At 41.5% G+C, this 22,247-nt stretch overlaps 1 protein-coding gene across 1 annotated transcript in view; it reads right to left on the minus strand.

Annotated features, from left to right (window-relative positions):
• Positions 1-16,830, minus strand: part of LOC136882467 (serine/threonine-protein kinase 32B) — a 502,648-nt gene extending 485,818 nt beyond the window's left edge. The window contains exon 1 of the mRNA XM_067155127.2: positions 16,719-16,830. Within this exon, the coding sequence (XP_067011228.2) occupies positions 16,719-16,773 (55 nt within the window). The 5' untranslated portion in view covers positions 16,774-16,830. The remainder of the gene's footprint in view (positions 1-16,718) is intronic.
• Between the last annotated feature and the right edge of the window lie 5,417 nt (positions 16,831-22,247).

Genomic DNA, 22,247 nt, shown 5'->3' on the forward strand with positions numbered 1-22,247 from the left:
ATGGAAAAAGACAAAGAGGACGCAGAAGATATCAGATGCTGGAGAGTATCAGGATAGAATACAAGTATGAGGAAACAAAGAGTGTGGCAAGAGACAGGATTGCGTGGAGAGCTGCCATGTGAAGACCTGCCATATGACAGAACACTGATGATGATGATAATGGGTCAATGGGCCTCTGCGTATGAACACTTTTGTCCGTCTATGTAGTTCATGCAATACGGAACCTTAGATGACAGAACCTTTCTGGTCAGCATTCCAAGATGAAATATTATCACTAGAGCCCGGATTATATATAATTAAATATTCTGTTCCCATGTATGAAGCTACAAAAAAAAGCTAAAATGTCGGCGAATCACACTAAAAGGACCGTCATTTCAGGACTTTAAAGTTACATATTTTTACATATTTCGATGCATAATAAATATTTTGATAAGTATTAAATATTTTTAATATTTTAAGGATATTGCGCATCTGAAAGAAAACAATTCTTTTTTTCACTAATTTTACATCGTTTTAAATTTTTTTTAATTAATAGTTTTAAAAGCCTGTACGTCTGTAAAATCTGAAAATAATTAATTAATAATTTAAAGTGAAGAATACTGACAAACAATCGTATCCCTAAGCTATGTTGATGGTTTGCACATCCCTTAAGAAAAAACGGTACAGTGTGAAGAGTGCGTCAATGACATATCGCTGCTCCTACGGAGAAAGACACAAAGTAAAAGTATGACAAACGTGTTGAGTTCAACTCCCTGAGAATGGGAACGTATCTTCCAGTATAATTTCTCAATTGTCCGTCTCCATGGCTAAATGGTTAGCGTGCTGGCCTTTTGTCACAGAGGTCCCAGGTTCGATTCCCGGCAGGGTCGGGAATTTTAACCATCACCGGTTAATTTCGCCGGCACGGGGACTGGATGTGTGTGTCGCCTTCATCATCATTTCATCCTCATCAAGACGCGCAGGTCGCCTACGGGAGTCAGATCGAAAGACCTGCACCAGGCGAGCCGAAACATGTCCTCGGACACTCCCGCCACTAAAAGCCAAACGCCACTTCATTTTTTTCATTCCTTACTTGAAATGCGCGTGAAGTGAAAGGTCTTTTTCCCGGCTGAGTGGCTCAGACTGTTAAGGCGCTGGCCTTCTGACCCCAACTTGGCAGGTTCGATCCTGGCTCAGTCCGGTGGTATTTGAAGGTGCTCAAATACGTCAGCCTCGTGTCGGTAGATTTACTGCCACGTAAAAGAACTCCTGCGGGACAAAATTCCGGCACCTCGGCGTCTCCGAAAACCGTAAAAGAGTAGTAAGCGGGACGTAAAACAAATAACATTATTATTATTATTATTATTATTATTATTATTATTATTATTATTGAAAGGTCTTTTTCTATATATATAAGAACATTCTGAGAGACAGAAGGCATTCGATGACAGCAGAAAATTTGGAAAAAAAAATAAGTTCTTAATTGCACCCACAAATGAAAATTAGGGGTTGAATAACATCTGCACTTTTAACCTTTTTCGGGTTTGTTTCCTTTTCTATGTACAAGAATACATCAAATACAGCTTGCATATTAAGTTACATATTTTTTTATTTATTACATATTTAACTACACATTTTCTCCATTTTAGCTACATATTTATGTACATATTTCTTATTTCTATATTACACATAATCCGGGTTCTAATTATCACATAGCGGGGTGTTGTACGCCCAACAACGATTTGCGACAAGGAGTACCGAATGGATTTCTTTCCGCCCTTCAAACTTCCCACCACGTCTACCGGGATACTGAGGTCAACAATCTACCCCTGGTCCACAGAGGGAGATCTACCACTGATAGTCGGTGCAGTGAATGAAAACCTACAACCTGTTTTCCAGTCATTGACCGGGTCAGGGATGGAATGAATGAAACATATATAGGCTGTTATTACAATGGGGTCGCCACTCCCAAGGTGATTTATTAATGAATGATAAATGCTATGAAATGATAATGGAGAGTGTTGCTGGAATGAAAGATGACAGGGAAAACCGGAGTACCCGGAGAAAAACCTGTCCCGCCTCCGCTTTGTCCAGCACAAATCTCACATGGAGTCACCGGGATTTGAACCACGGTATCCAGCGCTGCCGTCTGAGCCACGAAGGCTAGTCGGTGTAGTACGACAGTTAATCAATAACAACTTCCTTGAGGAAGTGAGTGTAATCTTGGCCTTGGCATATATCGCTGTAAAGGCTAGTTCTAGGAGGCCATGTTTTGACAAACAAGACAGGCACTTCGGGTTCAGTAAAGAAGCGGGCCATTGCCAATTAATTCTGTTTACAATCTTTTTCTTCGCCTAGTTGCGCAAATTTTACGATGCACAAAAAACAAACCTAGATGAGACAATTATGAATTATCTACACGAAATCATTCACCGTTACCGCAGAAGAAATATTATCACTAGAGCCCGTATTATATGTAATTACAGATATTACGTCAGAAGCATGTCCAGCTCAGCTTTTAAACAAGCCTGTGTCACTGCCTTCGTAATGTCCAGGCCGTACTGTACCTCTGATGACGTCACGCTTTGGGGGGGACTTGAAGGCGATACGCATACGTTCCGCTTGAATAACACATTCGTTCAAATTACTTAAAGAACTGTTAACACCTTATAAAACCAAAACTTATCCTCAAATATTTGTTAATTCTGACATACAGTGCATATCCTTCTCCGTAACGTTCTATTTCTCGCGTATATACGTTCGTTTGCGTGAGTACAGCCTAACACCTTGAGACATATTCTTGCGATTTTATCCATTTTCCGATCAACTGGAATATTCACATCTTACGCACTGACAGAAAACATGCAGCGAATTACCATTACTATTTATTACAAATATAAATTATTTCCGTACCTCACTGCTTCCACTCCATGAACACTGCAGCTTTCCTGGACCTCTTACAGGAAGTTACACCAGTATGGAGTAGGTATGCTCTCTTTGAAGCACTTTGTTGAATACACAAGTCGGTGTGAATTTTAGAAAAGTTATTTAAAAATATATTCACCCAAATATACTGTATATACACTGTCCGGCCAGGTCTTCCAATTTCTTCCCGCAGTCACAAATGACTAGGGAATCTGCCAACTGCATTGACTCCAAAGCCAAGGATTTTGTGACACACTTAGGATTGTCTGAATTTAGAAATACCATCTTATATATATCTGACACTAACACACAAAATACTTTGTACACCTCAATTCCAAGTTCTATTGACATGTTTGATGGATACTTTAGGCCCCTCGATTTAGGAAATTCTGATATCTTACTTCTGGAGGTAATTCATAAATAAGATCTGAATCTGTCAGAAGATAAGATTTACATACATCACACTGCTGTTTGATACTCATACTTTTTTTTTTCTATTGGCTTTTCGTCGCACCGACATAGATAGGTCTTACGGCGACGATGGGTCAGGAAAGGTCTAGGAATGGGAAGGAAGCGGCCGTGGCCTTAAGGTACAACCCCAGCATTTGCCTGGCGTGAAAATGGAAAACCATCTTCAGGGCTGCCGACAATGGGGTTCGAACCCACTGTCTCCCGAATACTGGATACTGGCCGCACTTAAGCGACTGCAGCTATCGAGCTCGGTGATACTCATAAATAAGACTTGCATTTTCAAATGCACCGAATTCAAATAAGCCGTAGGTCTGATTACATAAAAAATATAGGGCCTACCTAATGTTACCCATGTTTATGACATAATAAAAAAATTTAACTCACCATCTGGACGGGACACTCTTATTTCTCTCAGGATGTGTTTTCACACAACTGTGTTGTGATTAACTATTAAATTCTCCCTGGGAATAGCCTTCTTCCATAACTTAACTCGTTCTTCATCAGAAGGAAACACAAATACCGGAGTGTACTCTCCTTGTTTATAATTGGCTTTGCAGCCAAGCACACAGCAACTCTTAGGCATGGTGATTTCCCTCAATGATAATCTTAATTCAAGTATATACAATTCGTGGTTAATAATAAAACACACAATGCACTAACTCAATTAATTTTACACTATAAATATAACTTTATACAAATAAACTACAAAATTAAAACACTTAAGAACGATCTTCTTAACCTATAGCTTCACATAAATACACGCTCACACTAAGTTTTCTTCACTAATTAACGACTTTCCTCTTAATAATGCAGTCGATGACGACTCATTCTCACATATATCTGAGTGAACATGCGGCCATCGTTAAAAATTTCAATAAAACTGCGAAAATATATGTTTAACACTACTAACTCATGTGCTAAACTTCCCCCCTAACGATCAGCTGATTGCTTTCCCGCGCTCGTTACAGTACGGCCTGGTCATCACGAAGGCAGTGCCTGTGTAGAAATACTAGGTAAACATGCATGAATCATCAAATTATGACCTGAAAACACCTCTTCCTACCGTCTCTTCATCATTATTTCCCTCTTCCTTTCAAAGATCTTATTCTTCTTCTTATCCTTACTAATCTTTCTCTTCACCTATCAATTGCACCAGGCCTCTTCGGAGGCGATACGCCATTATTATTAATACCTATCAATTGAAGGCGTTATTTCGGTGTACTGTAGAAATGTATATATTTTCTAAACTTTATCTTAAGTAATTGTTATAGTAATCATTATTCATGTATTTTAATGCACTCTACGTACGATGTGTATTATATAGATGATATGATTTTTAAGTGTGATTACTTTCATTAATATTATTACTATTATTGTTAATATGATCATATTATTGTCATTAGTACGTATTATTAAGTGTTCCAGGTTAAGACTGGTTAAGTGTAAGAAAGGGAGTACATCCCTAACTTTACCAGAATAAATAAACCATATTTTTTATAATAAAAATAATAATAAATATTTACGTTATAAGCATTTATCACATTGTATCAATCAATCAATCAATCAATCAATCAATCAAACACCACTGATCTACATTTAGGACTGTCGCCCCGGTGGCAGATATCCTACCAACTGTTTACCTAGTCTCTCCTTAAGTGATTTCAGAGAACTTGGAAATTATCTGGGACAGACCTAGCTTTAAAATGTTGGTGGACAAACATCGTTTTACTGAAAAACCTAAGATGAGAACCACTACTGCGTGGATGTAAGAATGGAAGAAAAACATATCAAAAGGATGAAGAGATTCAGGGAAGAGAAGAAAGGAAATTTATCTGTTAAATAATTTCAGTAGCGCTCCTTAGTTGGGCACAACGTTGTAATAATAATAATAATAATAATAATAATAATAATAATAATAATAATAATAATAATAATAATAATCCTGGCTAAGTAGTTCAAACAGAGTGCTGACCTTCTGAGCCCCAATTGGTAGGTTCGATCGCAGATTACTCAGGTGGTATCTGAAGGGGCTCAATTACGTGTCGTGTCGGCCGATTTTCTAGCACATACAAGAACTCCTGCGAGACAAAATTCTGGCACCTCGTCTCCTAAAACCGTAAAAGTAGTTGGTAAATAATAATAATAATAATAATAATAATAATAATAATAATAATAATAATAATAATAATAATAATAATAATAATTCTTTAGATTCGGCTTTAAAGTAAATTAACCTTTTTTTTTTTGTACAACTTGCTTCATGTCACACCGACACAGATAGGTCTTATGGCAACGATGGGACAGGAAAGGCCCAGGAGTGGGAAGGAAGCGGCCGTGGCCTTAATTAAGGTACAGCCTCAGCATTTGATTGGTGTGAAAACGGGAAACCATCTTCAGGGCTGTCGACAGAGGGGCTCGAACCCACTATCTCACAGCTGAGCGCACCTAACCGCACAGCCAACTCGCCCGGTATTAACCACCTCAAGGTACAGGCAGAAAGAGCAGGCCTACAGATCTCTTTGGGAAAAAAAAACGCAATTCATAACTAAAATGACGCCAGCACCAACGGAGCTAAAAGTAAAGCAGGGGGCAATCAGACAGACAGACAGATCTTGGTGAGTGGATAGAACCAAACATCTCTAAAAAAAGCATATTTCGCGTCACGCATGAACGAAATGGAAATGGCTTATCAACTGAGCAAAGACGTTTACAGCAAAAAGTCCATATCCTTGAAAGCAAAACTCAGACATTATTGCACTGTCACAAGACCAGAGGCTCTGTATGTAGCGGAATGCCTTGCTTTGAACATGAAAGGCCTGGAGATTAAAAAAGGAAAGAAAGATCTTAATCAAAAATTTTGGCCCAACTAAAGACAAAGATGAATACAGATTTCGGCATAACCATGATTGTATACTCATGTCCAGAAGATCTCTGACGTCATGCGGAGGAGAATTGCGTTTTATGGTCACTGACTAAGAATGAAACGAACACGATCATCGAACCGGATCATTACCTATTTTAAAGATAAGAAGACCCAGCCAACGTGGTTCAAGGAGGTGAAAAGGGACCTACAGGCGAAGATATACAACAATGCAACCCACTCTGGAGGAAACTAAAAGACCATCGGGGTTTTGAAGAAAGGCCAAAGATGAAGACGGAAAAGACGTGATGAAGCAAAGAAAATAGCAACACCGCCAACAAATGAAGGAGCACAGGGCAATAATAATAATAATAATAATAATAATAATAATAATAATAATAATAATAATAATAATAATAATATGACGTCCCACTGCCTACTTTTACGATTTACGAAGACATCGAGATGCTTGAATTTTGTCCCGCAGGAGTTCTTAAATGTGGCAGAAAACTTACCGACTCAAATCTGCAATTTCTTAGCACCTTCAAATACCACCGGACTCAGCCAGGATCGAACCTGGCATGTTGAGCGTCTGAGCTATTCAGCCCGACAGCCAGAAAAGAAAACTGTTCTGGGACAAGAAGAAGCAGAAGAGGAATGTTTTCTTGCTAATTGCTTTACATCGCACCGACACGGATAGGTCTTATGGCGACGATGGGACAGGAAAGGGCTAGCAGTGGGAAGGAAGCGGCCGTGGCCTTAATTAACGTACAGCCCCAGCATTTGCCTGGTGTGAAAATGGGAAACCACGGAAAACAATTTTCAGGGCTGCCGACAGTGGGGTTCGAACCTACTATCTCCCGAATACAGGGAAGAGGAATCAACACAAGCCCCGTGGTTCTCAGTAGGCCCAAACAACACGAAAGAAGAAGAAGAATTTACAGTGGCACGAAGGCTGGAACGGGGTCCACTCAGCCTCGGGAGGTCAACTGAGTAGAGGGGGGGGGGGTTCGATTACCACCCCAGCCATCCTCGAAGGCAAATGGCAGTTACGGCCGCTTCCTTCCCTCTTGCTTGCCTATCCCTTCCAAAATTCCCATTCTCCCACAAGGCCCTGTTCAGCATAGCAGATGAGGCTGCATGGGCAAGGTACTGGTTCCCCTCCTCAGTTGTATCCCGGACCCAAATTCTCAAGCTCCAGGACACTGCCCTTGAGGCGGTAGAGGTGGGATCCCTCTCTGAGTCCGAGGGAAAAACCAACCCTGGAGGGTAAACGGATTAAGAAAGAAAGAAAGAAAGAAGATATAATAATAATAATAATAATAATAATAATAATAATAATAATAATAATAATAATAATAATAATAATAATAATAATAATAATAATAATATTTTTTGCTACTTGCTTTACGTCGCACCGACACAGATAGGTCTTATGGCGACGATGGGACAGGAAAGGGCTAGGAGTGGGAAGGAAGCGGCCGTGGCCTTAAGGTACAGCCCCAGCATTTACTTGGTGTGAAAATGGGAAACCACGGAAAACCATTTTCAGAGCTACCGATAGTGGGGTTCGAACCTACTATCTCCCGAATACTAGATACTGGCCGCACTTAAGCGACTGCAGCTATCGAGCTCGGTAATAATAATAATAGTAATAATAATAATAATAATAATAATAATAATAATAATAATAATAATAATAAGTGTAACTTCTGAAAAATTTTGGAGTGACCTAATTGTGTTCAAAAAAGAGGCGTCTGTAGAACCATTGAAACGGGTCTCTGGCATTAGATAAGTACTAATCGTAAGTGCCGAGTTTCGAAGACGTGACCTTGGAAACAGGTGGCGAGCGGCTACTTCTAACCGTAGGAAACCAGAATAACGATTGCTTTAAGAAAGTTGAAAATTAAAATTCGGAAAACAAAATATTCATGCATGATGAAGCTGGTAAGCAACGTACTTCATTTCACTGTGCCTCAGACGGAGTTTACTTTATTTCTGTAAACGCATAATGTTGCTACTTGTATGCACTCTCACGACACTATCGAGAACTTACGATCGTTCATAAATGGCAGAACAGTTGTTCTGCCTATGTGGTTTTGCCCTGACCCTTCAATACCATACTTCAACACCATACACCTAACACAAACTCTTGCCGTGGTAGCGAGTCTGACTCGGAAACCGGCAGATACTCCTTGTATCACTTCCCACTCCTCCCTGCTATCTCTTTCTTCTTCTTAGAAATAATAGCATGTCGGAGGCCATGTAGATTGAGTCGTTGGTCACGCGGGGGGAGCGGGCTTCGGGGGGCCCCCCGAAGAAAGAAAAAAAAAAGTGATGGAATCCAGTTCTCTCTGTGCCACTTCCATGGTCACTTGTGTATTTCCGTACTGGATTCTGAGGATTGTGATGAAAAATGCTCTCTACAGGTTACAAAGGATTTGCTTGAGTAAAATGTGTGATTGCATTTTACTTCCACAAGAACCACGAGAACAAAAACGACTTCAAAACATTCCAATTTAATACTAAAATAATGAATTTTTGTGCGCAATTTTATTTAAATATTGCCTTTATATTTGTGTCTATTTAGTTTAGTTTTCAATTGTGTTACCATATGTTTCTGTTGTATGCAGTATCTGTTTGTTAATGGCGAATTTCAGGATTTATATTGCGAAATATTTAGCAACGAGTCTAACAAAAATCGCAGTTCTAAATGCACGATCTAAACATTGAGCTACATACATTAATAACTAAATATTCACCTTAATTTTAGTCAGAGATGTTCAAAAGAATGCTTGTTTTATATTCACTAAACGGTAACCTTAGTAATAATTCACTGGGCTAAGTGGCTCAGACGGCTGAGGCGCTGGCCTTCTGACCCCAACTTGGCAAAATCGATCCTTGCTCAGTCCGCAGGTATTTGAAAGTCCTCAAATACGTCAGCCTTGCGTCGGTAGGTTTATTGGGACGTAAAAGAACTCCTGCGGTACACAATTCCGGCACCTCGGCGTCTCCGAAAACCGGAAAGGTAGTTAGTGGGGCGTAAAACCAATATTATTATTATCTATATATTAAAAGGTGCCGACCCCGTGGTGTAGGGGTAGAGGGCCTGCCTCTTACCCGCAGGCCCCGGGTTCGATTCTTGGCCAGGTCAGGGAATTTTACCTGGACCTGAAGGCTGGTTCGAGGTCCACTCAGCCTACATGATTAGAATTGAGGAGCTATCTGACGGTGAGATAGCGACCCCGGTCTAGAAATCCAAGAATAACGGCCGAGAGGATTCATCGTGCTGACCAGACGACACCTCGTAATCTGCAGACCTTCAGGCTGAGCAGCGGTCGCTTGGTAGGCCAAGGCCCTTCAAGGGCTGTAGTGCCATGGGGTTTGTTTCTTTATATACTAAAATAGTTTACTAAAAACAGCCTTGTCAAATCCGTCCGCCCATTCTGCTTCATTTTTCTCTTATTCTCTCCGAAATTGCCTGCCTGTGAATCATGAGGCATCGATAGGTCTCTAAGTTCACCAAAAAAAAAATCAAAAAATTAACCAAGTGTTTCGATCACCGCAATCAGTTCTATCACGATCACGGAAGAATAATATCTAGCATGAAAATGAGGAAGAAAACGAAATATCGTGCAAGTGTTGGTTCCGCTTTTCTAAACACATTTACTAGTGGCCTATAGCCCTCAGAAACGTCATTGTTGTGCAGTACACCTGGCATGGAAAATGCACCCACAAATCACCAGTAGCGTCTTGCCCGATGAAACCGTGACATTTCCACAGATGTTCGAAGTGCCCTCCGTTTGCATCAATACACTTTTGGAATCTGGTAACAAGAGAGAGTGTTGCACGGATTGCAGTGTTTCTACAGATATTGCTGCACACGCCGCAGTAATATGATTTTGCATATCCTCTACTGTCGTCGGCGGTTCTGTGCCCCAGAGAAAGGAGTCTAAAGGCGTCAAGTCTGGGGACCGAGGTGGCCATTGCACAGGACCTCTCCGTCCTATCCACCTATTTGAAAACGTCGCATCCACAACGTCTCTGGAAACTCTTGCAGAATGTGCGGGACATCCATCATGCTGGAACCACATTGATAGACGCGTATCCAATCCCACACCCTCCATGAGGAGGGATAGAGTGTGTTGCAGAAATGATGAATATCGCTGTCCGATTAATGTTCCCTGATAAAAAAAAATAGGGACCTACAATACGATTACCAATGATACCGCACCAAACATTGACACTCCACTGTCGTTAATGAGCAACTTGGCGAATCCAGTGGGGATTCTGCTCGGACCAGTAGTGCAAGTTCCGCAGATTCACATGACCTTGATTTGTAAATGAAGCTCCGTCCGTAAACAACGTATTACGTAGGAATACTGGATTACCTTGCAACTGTTGAAGTGCAAAACGACAGAATACAATGCGGGATTCAAAGTCCGTCCCGTACAGTTCCTAGTGTAGTGAGATATGGAACGGATGAAACCGATGCCTTTACAAAATTCTGCTCACACTACTGCGGCTTATTCCAGAACATCGTGCAATCTGCCGGACACTCACCTGAGGATTGTGCGCTGCAGCAGCCAGAACAACAATTTCGTTTCCAGTGCCAGTCGCTGTCTTTGTACTTTGTCGCTTTGTGGGAGTCCAGCTTCCTGTTTCCCCGAGTTTCGTGCAGACGTTGGCAATGGTACGAGGTGAACGACACCGTCGATCTGGGTAGCGTTCAGCGTACAATGCCACTGCTGCGGTTGCATTTCTGCGACATTCGCGGTAAATTCAAATAATATCCAGGTATTCTTCGTTGCTGAAGGCCGGCATATCGACTAGATGACGGCAATTGTTACACGCCACACGAAAACGCGGTTTAACGTGTCAATATGGAAAGCAATATTCGAAACGTACGTGAATTACGGTACAGTATGACAGCAGACCAGATCAGGAGACACTAGTACACTGAAGCTAGAACGTGTTTACAGCAGGCTACAGCCCAGTGCAAGAAACCCCTGCTCTGAGCACAGGAGTACATGCGTTGCATTACGTCAGAAACGGTGGCGCCATTGCCATCCTCTAACAGCCACGTATTTCAGAACGTATGACGTTTAGAAACGCGAAACCAAGTGTGTTATCACCAATTGCAGCTCTAGTTTTCATTTTGCTAGAACAAGCATACATGCCCCATTTAAAAAAACGCAACTTGGCGTCGGAAGTGCTACTTGTTCACCTTTATGGATTGTGCACACCTTCTCATTGTATGAGGCCCCTGACATGGGTACGTTCCTGGCCAATTGGAATTTTCATATTTTGTTTCATTTCTGAGATATTTTGGGGTCGCAGAGTTGGGTGGGACACCTGTATACATACATACATACATACATACATACATACATACATATTATCCGCACACTTTATCTTGGTGCATTTACACCCTAGTGCTGAATCGGTCGACCTCAACGATCTTCGAGATTCGTACTGGCAACCTTTGAAACACAAACTATGAATCGTTTAAGCATCGTTGTGCGACATCTGGCGTACACTTTACGTACTAGTACTGTTGTTGTTTACACAACAAAGCCAAAGTATAGAATTCATGCTAGAAACAAGATTCGCATCGAAAAATGTTTTTTAATGTTATATAATGTGTATGTGACATAGTTGTTGGCTTAAGATGAAAACGGTTTAGAAATTTCATATCGATCGATCATATTCCCGATTCAATTCAGATTTCATTTTCATTCAGTTGGCAGCAGCAGGCAGCACTATCGATACCGGGACAGCTCCCTCCTTACTCCTCAACCCCGTACACAAATGCACCAAGATAAAGTGTGCGGATAATACATACAAGAGAGTTAAGCTAGACTAGCGATGTCCTTTGCTCAAAGCAGGGTTTTAGTTGGAAAATATGAACTATCGATACCGTATTCTCCAACGTCTTACTAAGTAATATTTTCCGCACATATTCACAAAGGTATAGAGGGTTCTGTCGTCATGTTTCTTTGCAGGGAGATGGATTCAGATGAAAGCCCGTCTTTCATGTAGCCTACGGTACGGTACTGGATGAAAACATTCTGTGTATATGTCCCGTAAAATGAATAAACATTAAGTCTGCAACATATTCCGCTAAAACGGGCGCGTTTAATAGGAGTCGCCGTTTCATTTATTGAGCTGACACTTGACATTGCAATAGTGATGGCTGCTGATAAAACAGGCAGCAGATTGCGTAAAGACATCCAAATCTGCGTGGCATAAGCAGGAATATTACTTAAGCAGGTATCACCAAATGACAGGAGTGTCAAAGTTTATAATGACTATCATTACTTTATAGGTTAGTTTATTATCATTATTTGTATTATTACTTTCTTTCTCCGTACTAGGGTCTTCTATGGACCACGTGACAATTTGAATGCTTCATCCTTTGTTGTTCCTTCTTCCTCTCAATACTCCATCTTCTCACTATGTCTCCTTTTCTTCTCCTCGGACCATTTTGAGCCTGTTTTCTTTCCCTCCCGATGTTCGAATCCTCCTATTTTTAATCATTTATTTCAAAAATTATCTCTCTCTGTTGCTTCTTTTTCTTCTTCTCTTATATTGTTTCTTTAAATCTTTCCTGACTTCAGGAATCCAGGTTGTTGTTGACTTCTTGTTCCAAAAGATATTTGAAGATATGTTTGGTTAACCTGTTGTCATCTATTCTGTATAAATGCCAAAAAAAATCAGCCGTCTCTTCCGTATTGTTTCTGTTGTGTTTTCGATGTTTCGATGTGTATTTTCATCACTACTTCTTAAGTTCCAGAGTTCTGTAGTTCATACCGGACCGAGTATTTTCCGTATAACTCTTCTTTCCAGTGCGGTACTTCCAATTTATTCACTTTGTAATTCAGTACTAGACATTCACTCGCGTATTATTATTATTATTATTATTATTATTATTATTATTATTATTATTATTATTATTATTATTATTACCGGGCGAGTGGGCCGTGCGGTTAGGAGCGCGCGGCGGTGAGCTTGCATCCGGGAGATAGTAGGTTCGAATCCCACTATCGGCAGCCCTGAAAATGGTTTTCCGTGGTTTCCCATTTTCACACCAGGCAAATGCTGGGGCTGTACCTTAATTAAGGCCACGGCCGCTTCCTTCCAACTCCTAGGCCTTTCCTATCCCATCGTCGCCATAAGACCTATCTGTGTCGGTGCGACGTAAAGCAACTAGCAAAAAAAAAAATGTATTAATATTAGTTCCTAGTTAACTGTAAATTGCACTTAACTGCATGTATTTGTTAACCTTGGTTTAGTGTAAGAGAAGAATATTTAGAGTCTTAACTACACCGAAAAAAAAGGCAAATAAATAAAATATTAAAACGAATATTTATCAATGGAATGTACATGAGAACGGGAGAGTTGGCGTGCTGTTAGGGGCGCGCAGCTGTGAACTTGCATTCGGAAGATAGTGGGTTCGAACCCCGCTGCCGGCAGCCCTGAAGATGGTTTACCGTGGCTTCCCATTTTTACACCAGGCAAATGCTGGGACTGTAGCTCAATTAAGGCCACGGTCGCTTCCTTCCTACTCCTAGCTCTTTCCTATTCCTTCGTCGCCATAAGACATATCTGTGTCGGTCCGACGTAAAGCAAATTGTAATTTTTTATAAAAATCCAGAATTCTTTTCCAGTACTTCTAATTTATTCAACTTGTAATTCAGTACTAGACATTTACTCGCGTATTATCATTGTCTGTCTGTTAGGTCATCAGCCCAGAGGCTGGTTGGATCCTCAAATAGCACCACCAAAGGCTATGCAGTTATAGAAAAACCACAAAAACCAATGGCGGTACCAAAATGAGGCGTACTAGGCAAGACGAGGAGTGAGGTAGTTTGCCATTGCTTTCCTCACTGGGCCAGGCAGTGCTATTGTAGCACAACTGACCCTATGAGCAACACGTTTCGTAACACACTGACGCACTGGTTGTACTCTGAATGCTATTACTCAGCACCACCCGTACCCCAGGAGCTTCCATATTGTCGCAGCCATTGATGAGACTGGGACTTCGGTGGAAGCTACACTTTGCTCTGGCCTGTGCCAAGAGATGGATGGAAAAGTACTGCATCTATCAGGAAATGACAGCAATTATTATTATTCCTAGTTAACTGTAAATGTCATTAACTTCATTTATGTGTTAATCTTGATTTAGTGTAAGAAACGGAGTGGTGGTGGTGGTGATTATTGTTTTAAGAGGAAGTACAGCTAGGCAACCATCCTCTATATAACACTTAAAAATTTTTAAAAAATAAATAAAACAGAGAGAGAAAACGGAAGGGATCGGACACTTCGGAAATGAAGGTATCGGTCAAAGAAATACAAGGACCACGAAGGGCGTGAAAATGAAGGACTCCTTAGGCCTCGAGTGCTCTAATACCGTCGGGGTCGGAAAAGAACAAGAGTCGAACAGGGGAGGTCAGATAGGATAGATGAAAGTGAGAAGCCTGGCACAAGAAAGCGGAAACAATGCCAGGACTCAGCTAAGAGTCCCATGGTCGCCAACCCACGTTTCCAAGTTCAGAGCCCCTGGGGCCCATTTTAGTCGCCTCTTACGACAGGCAGGGGATGCCGTGAACGTTTTTCTACCACCCCCACCCACAGGGGAAGTAAGAGAAGGATTCAGGATATTAACTACTCCAAGCAAAACAAGGCAAATAAAATAAAAAAATATGAGAACAAATATTTATCAATAGAATATTAATGAGTATCAGAGCGTGCCTTCCAAAATTTATGGAAACATCTGATCAGTCAATCAATCAATACTGATCTGCATTTAGGGCAGTCACCCAGGTGGCAGATTCCCTATATGTTGCTTTCCTAGCCTTTTCCGAAATGATTTCAAAGAAATTGGAAATTTATTGAACATCTCCCTTGGTAAGTTATTCCAATCCCTAACTCCCCTTCCTATAAATGAATATTTGCCCCAGTTTGTCCTCTTGAATTCCAACTTTATCTTCATATTGTGATCTTTCCTACTTTTATAGACGCCATTCAAACCTATTCGTCTACTAATGCCATTCCACGCCATCTCTTCGCTTACAGCTCGGAACATACCACTTAGTCGAGCAGCTCTTCTTCTTTCTCTCATTTCTTCCCAACCCAAACATTGCAACATTTTTGTAACACTACTCTTTTGTCGGAAATCACCCAGAACAAATCGAGCTGCTTTTCTTTGGATTTTTTCCAGTTCTTGAACCAGGTAATCCTGGTGAGGGTCCCATACACTGGAACCATACTCTAGTTGGGGTCTTACCAGAGACTTATATGCACTCTCCTTTACATCCTTACTACAACCCCTAAACACCCTCATAACCATGTGCAGAGATCGGTACCCTTTATTTACAATCCCATTTATGTGATTACCCCAGTGAAGATCTTTCCTTATATTAACACCTAGATACTTACAATGATCCCCAAAAGGAACTTTCACCCCATCAACGCAGTAATTAAAACTGAGAGGACTTTTCCTATTTGTGAAACTCACAACCTGACTTTTAGCCCCGTTTATCAACATACCATTGCCTGCTGTCCATCTCACAATATTTTCGATGTCACGTTGCAGTTGCTCACAATCTTGTAACTTATTTATCACTCTATAGAGAATAACATCATCCGCAAAAAGCCTTACCTCCGATTCCACTCCTTTACTCATATCATTTATATATATAAGAAAACATAAAGGTCTGATAACACTGCCCTGAGGAACTCCCCTCTCAACTATTACAGGGTCAGACAAAGCTTCACCTAGTCTAACTCTCTGAGATCTATTTTCTAGAAATATAGCAACCCATTCAGTCACTCTTTTGTCTAGTCCAATTGCACTCATTTTTGCCAGTAGTCTCCCATGATCCACCCTATCAAATGCTTTAGACATTTCAATCCCGATACAGTCAATTTGACCTCCAGAATCCAAGATATCTGCTATATCTTGCTGGAATCCTACAAGTTGAGCTTCAGTGGAATAACCTTTCCTAAAACCGAATTGCCTTCTATCGAACCAGTTATTAATTTCACAAACATGTCTAATATAATCAGAAAGAATGCCTTCCCAAAGCTTACATACAATGCATGTCAAACTTACTGGCCTGTAATTTTCAGCTTTATGTCTATCACCCTTTCCTTTATACCATTTAGGAATGTTTCTGATTATCAGTACCGTATACCGGTAAGTATTGGCCTAACTGTACGAATCTTTGGCATTTAAACGGCCCTAAAATGTTGTTCGAATGTGGCGAGATTCGAAGTCATGAACATGAAAACAGGTGTCGAACGGCTTTCCAATCATAGCAATCAGGGGACGTGATAAGCATCTAACTAGATTATTTAATCATAACGGAGTATAATAACTGGCTTAATCAAGGTAAGTTATCAATTTAAAAAAAAACGAAGTCAGATAGGCTGATTCCATCTTACAGCTCAAACTTTGCTAGTGACACAGGTAACTTACCTTCCTCGTCACTGGTGCTCCTGTTGACACCCCTGCCTGACTGTCCGGCGCCCATTTCGTCTTAAGACGCATTCATTAACCGCACTGCACACATCCAGCCAGCCACGTCGTCACAACCCAACTGTCAGCCAAGAGCGCTTGACGCTACCCGCCTCAAGCACGGGGTGACACACTGCGCCTGCGTACTTTGTTGTGTACACAGATTAATCAGTGACGGGCAGACAGCTCGCCGCAGAGCGCCAGTCTAATTGAGACGGTGCACAGTTCGTGCCTCTACAGTTTACATGCCTGTTCCCTATTAACCGACTGAGGCAATGACAGCTGCACCGGATTCCCACTGTATCGCGATTGACCTTTTTGCGGATGATGTTATTCTCTATAGAGTGATAAAATAAGTTACAAGATTGTGAGCAACTGCAACGTGATCTCGAAAATGTTGTGAGATGGACAGCAGGCAATGGTATGTTGATAAACAGGGTTAAAAGTCAGGTTGTGAGTTTCACAAATAGGAAAAGTCCTCTCAGTTTTAATTACTGCGTTGATGGGGTGAAAGTTCCTTTTGGGGATCATTGTAAGTATCTAGGTGTTAATATAATAAAAGACCTTCATTGGCGTAATCACATAAATATGATTGTAAATAAAGGGCACAGATCTCTGCACATGGTTATGAGGGTGTTTAGGGGTTGTAGTAAGGATGTAAAGGAGAGGGCTTATAAGTCTCTGGTAAGACACCAACTAGAGTATGGTTCCAGTGTATGGGACCCTCACCAGGATTACCTGATTCAAGAACTGGAAAAAATCCAAAGAAAAGCAGCTCGATTTGTTCTGAGTGATTTCCGACAAAAGAGTAGCGTTACAAAAAATGTTGCAATGTTTGGGTTGGGAAGAATTGAGAGAAAGAAGAAGAGCTGCTCGACTAAGTGGTATGTTCCGAGCTGTCAGCGGAGAGATGGCGTGGAATGACATTAGTAGACGAATAAATCTGAGTGGCGTTTATAAAAGTAGGAAAGATCACAATATGAAGATAAAGTTGGAATTCAAGAGGACAAACTGGGGCAAATATTCATTTATAGGAAGGGGAGTTAGGGATTGGAATAACTTACCAAGGGAGACGTTCAATAAATTTCCAATTTCTTTGAAATCATTTCGGAAAAGGCTAGGAAAGCAACAGATAGGGAATCTGCCACCTGGGCGACTGCCCTAAATGCAGATCAGTATTTATTGATTGATTGACCTTTCCAAGGCATATGATAAGGTAGGAGCCTCCGTGGCTCAGACGGCAGCGCGTCGGCCTCTCACCGCTGGATACCGTGGTTCAAATCCCGGTCACTCCATGTGAGATTTGTGCTGGACAAAGCGGAGGCGGGACAGGTTTTTCTCCGGGTACGCCGGTTTTCCCTGTCATCTTTCATCCCAGCAACACTCTCCATTCTCATTTCATAGCATCTATCATTCATTAATAAATCACTTTGGGAGTGGCGACCCCATCGTACTAATAGCCTATATCTGCTTCATTCATTCCATCCCTGACCCGGTCAATGACTGGAAAACAGGTTGTAGGTTTTCATGATAAGGTAGATCGAGAGAGAGACTGAAAAAAATGGATGAGGATTAGAGTAGGTGAAGCATTATGGAATCCCGTAGTCTATAAGAGGGAAATTTCTCAAGGCAATATTATTGGACCTGTATGTTTTCTTGGGGTATATATAAATGATATGAGTAAAAATAAAATGGCGTATGGCTTTTAGTGCCGGGAATCGAACCCGGGGCCCCTGTGACCAAAGGCCAGCACGCTAATCACTTAGTCATGGAGGAATGATATGTGTAAAGAACTCGAATCAGAGATAAAGCATTTTTCCAGTTGATGGTATACCCTATAGAATAATAAATAAGTTACAAGATAGTGACCACCGAGCTCGATAGCTGCAGTCGCTTAAGTGTGGCCAGTATCCAGTATTCGGGAGATAGCAGGTTCGAACCCCACTGTCGGCAGCCCTGAAGATGGTTTTCCGTGGTTTTCCATTTTCACACCAGGCAAATGCTGGGGCTGTACCTTAATTAAGGCCACGGCCGCTTCCTACCCACTCCCAGCCCTTCCCTGTCCCATCGTCGCCATAAGACCTATCTGTGTCGGTGCGACGTAAAGCAACTAGCAAAAAAAAAAAAAAGAAGATAGTGACCAAGTGCAATATAATAATAATGTTATTGTTTTTCGTCCCATTACTTACTTTAGCGGTTTTCTGAGAAGCCGAGGTGCCGGAATTTAGTCCCGCGGGAGCTCTCTTACGAGCCAGTAAATCGACTGACACGAGACTGACGTATTTGAGCACCTTCAAATACCACCGGACTGAGCCAGGATGGTGGTGATGGTGATTATTGTTTAAAGAGGAAATACAACTAGGCAACTGTGCTCTATATAACACTAATAAGAGAAAAAAATGGAACCGATCCGACACTTCGAAAAAACATTTCCGACACTTCGGCCAAAGAAATACAAGGGCCACGAAGGGAGTGAAAAAGAAAGAATCCGTAGGCCTCCATACGTAATACCGTCAGGGTCGGAAAAGAACAAGAGTTGACCGAGGAAGATGGGATAGGATAGATAAACGTGAGGAGCCTGGCACAAGTAAGTGGAAACAATGCCAGGGCGCCCCAGGGGCTCTGAACTTTGGAGCGCGGGTTGGCGACCATTTTCACACAAGGTAAATGCTGGAGCTGTACCTTAATTAAAGCCACGGCCGCTTCTTTCCCACTCCTATGCCTTTCCTATCCCATCGTCGCCATAAGACCTATCTGTGTCGGTGTGACGTAAAGCAAATAGCAGTGTGATTATTAAACCATACAGGACCCAACGAGCTAGCGGCGCGGTGTGGGCCGCTTAGCTGTTAGCCTGCGTTCGGAGATGGTAGGTTCGAACCCCAACATCGGCAGGCCTGAAAATAGTTTTTCACTTTAATTAGAACCATGACCTCTACCTTCCCAGTCCTAGCCCTTTCCTATCACATCGTCGCCGAAAACCCACCTTAATGCTAACATCAGAAAAAAAGGAAGCCATAAATGACTGACGTCAGGAAGAAGACAGGATGGTTGCCTAGTTGTACTTCCTCTTAAAACAATAATCACCACCATTCTGCCCGTGAAACTGAGCCAAACGGTCATGCGTGACAAGTATCGCAACACATCCCCATATGAAACATAAAATCTCACCGTAAATCTTCACTTGAAATGTACGGGCTGAGTGGCTGAGACGGTTGAGGCTCTTACCAACTTGGCAGGTTCGATCCTGGCTCAGTCCGGTGGTATTTGAAGGTGTTCAGGTGTTCAAATACGTCGACCTCGTCTCGGTAGATTTACTGGCACGTTTAAGAACTCCTACGGGACTAAATTCCGGTACCTCGGTGTCTCTTGCCTGTTGTGAAAATAGGAGACCACGGAAAACCATCTTCAGGTCTGCTAACAGTGGGGTTCGAACCCACTATCTCCCGAATGCAAGCTCACAGCTGCTCGCTCTTAACCGCATAGCCAACTCTTCTTCTTCTTCTTCTTCTTCTTCTTCTTCTTCTTTATCTGTTTACCCTCCAGGTTCGGTTTTTCCCTCGGACTCAGAGAGGGATCCCACCTCTACCACCTCAAGGGCAGTGTCCCGGAGCTTCAGATTCTGGGTCGGGGATACAACTGGGGAGGATGACCAGTACCTCGCCCAGGAGGCTTCACCTGCTATTCTGAACAGGGGCCTTGCGGGGAGATGGAAAGATTGGCAGGGATAGACAAGGAAGAGGGAAGGAAGCGGCCGTGGCCTTAAGGTAGGTACCATTCCAGCATTTGCCTGGAGGAGGTGGGAAACCACGAAAAACCACTTCGAGGATGGCTGAGGTGGAAATAGAACCCACCTCTACTCAGTTGACCTCTCGAGGTTGAGTGGACCCCGTTCCAGTCCTCGTACCATTTTTCGAATTTCGCGGCAGAGCCGGGAATCGAACCCGAGCCTCCGGGGGTGGTAGCCAATCACATTAACCACTACACCACATAGGCGGACAACCAACTCACTCATTATTATATTATTATTATTATTATTATTATTATTATTATTATTATTATTATTATTATTATTATTATTCGTTTAGGCCTACGATGGACCACGTGGTTCTTAACTCTGGTGAGCTCTTTTCTTCCTCTTAGCCCAGTATTCTTTCATTCTAACGATATGGATGTCTTTTCTTTCTTGAGTCCATTTCACTCCTACTCCTGGACGCAGTGATTATTATTATTATTATTATTATTATTATTATTATTATTATTATTATTATTATTATTATTATTATTATTATTATTATTGTACCGGGCGGTACACCTCTACTCTGTTTATTTAAAAGTTGCGCCAGTTGAAACTCCTCTTCTGGAGGAAGGTTGAACTTTATCTATTCTATTAATTCTCTACTTTCTCAGAAGATGTCACCACGTGGAAAATTTTGAGTTTTTGAACTGTGTCACTTTTGATGGGTTTTTGTTTCGCTTGAAGTAAGAAGTGTGAACTTTCTCTTCTAGAGGACACTACTGAAGATCAACAATAGTGCGACCTAGTGCGGAGTTAAAGAACTATTTTGTTGGAGAAATTTTTATTTCAAGAGTTTGTTCTTTGTTAAATTTCCTTCTGTCATTGTTTAAGTTGGCTGTATACCCCTCTTTTTCCCCTTAGTTTGGATCTAGCCAATCCCGAATTTCTTTAATTAATTTTCCACCAATAATGTGTTTCTTTTTCCTCTATGTAGGGGTTTCTTTTCCCGAACCAATAAAAACTTTGAGGGGGGGTGTTTTATTTCCCCTAACGCCTAGAATCTTCCGCGAGAGGATATAAACTGCTGATTTTGGGGTCTCCGGGCCACTTCTGTTCCATCTTTCAGTGTATTAAGTACATAGCAGGAGGCGGGAAGCGCCTCTTTCTTCTTCAGCCGTTCAACACCAGGTAATGGCCTATTAATAACTTCTTTTCTTGCTAGGTCGGCAGTTTAACACTCGCGGCGGGTTCGAAGCATTTCCATCATGTAACCTTTTCCTAAAATGTAATTACTCTTTTCATCTTTTTCTTGTAAAGCTACATATTGGGATAGAGAGTGCTAACCCTCTCGAGCTCCCACTCACATTTGTTTTGAGGTGAACTTATTTTCTCAAACTATTCTTCGTTTATGTAATGTAAAGTGTTCTTCTCTAAGTCACCTCTGTAGTATGGGATTAGCCCTTGCGTTAGCGGCCCAGAGCCAGATTAGGTTTTAAAAAAAAAAACAAAGTGTATTAGGAGTGCAAGATCGCCTCCTCTCAAATTGTTATTTTAGAGGTCATGTAATCAACCTTCTTTTCATGTAATAAACCTCTGTAGGTTGGGTATTTTACCCCTGTGAATACGTCCTTAAAGGACAGCTTGAAGGTAGAGTTTGGTTTGGCCTTTGAGAGGCTTAAATTTTAAGAGCGGATCGCTCTTTTGAAATTGGAGTGTCATATGCCTCGTGGAGGCTTTTCTGTGTAATTCGGAGC

Source organism: Anabrus simplex, chromosome 10 (assembly GCF_040414725.1).
Source record: "Anabrus simplex isolate iqAnaSimp1 chromosome 10, ASM4041472v1, whole genome shotgun sequence".
Taxonomy (NCBI): domain Eukaryota; kingdom Metazoa; phylum Arthropoda; class Insecta; order Orthoptera; family Tettigoniidae; genus Anabrus; species Anabrus simplex.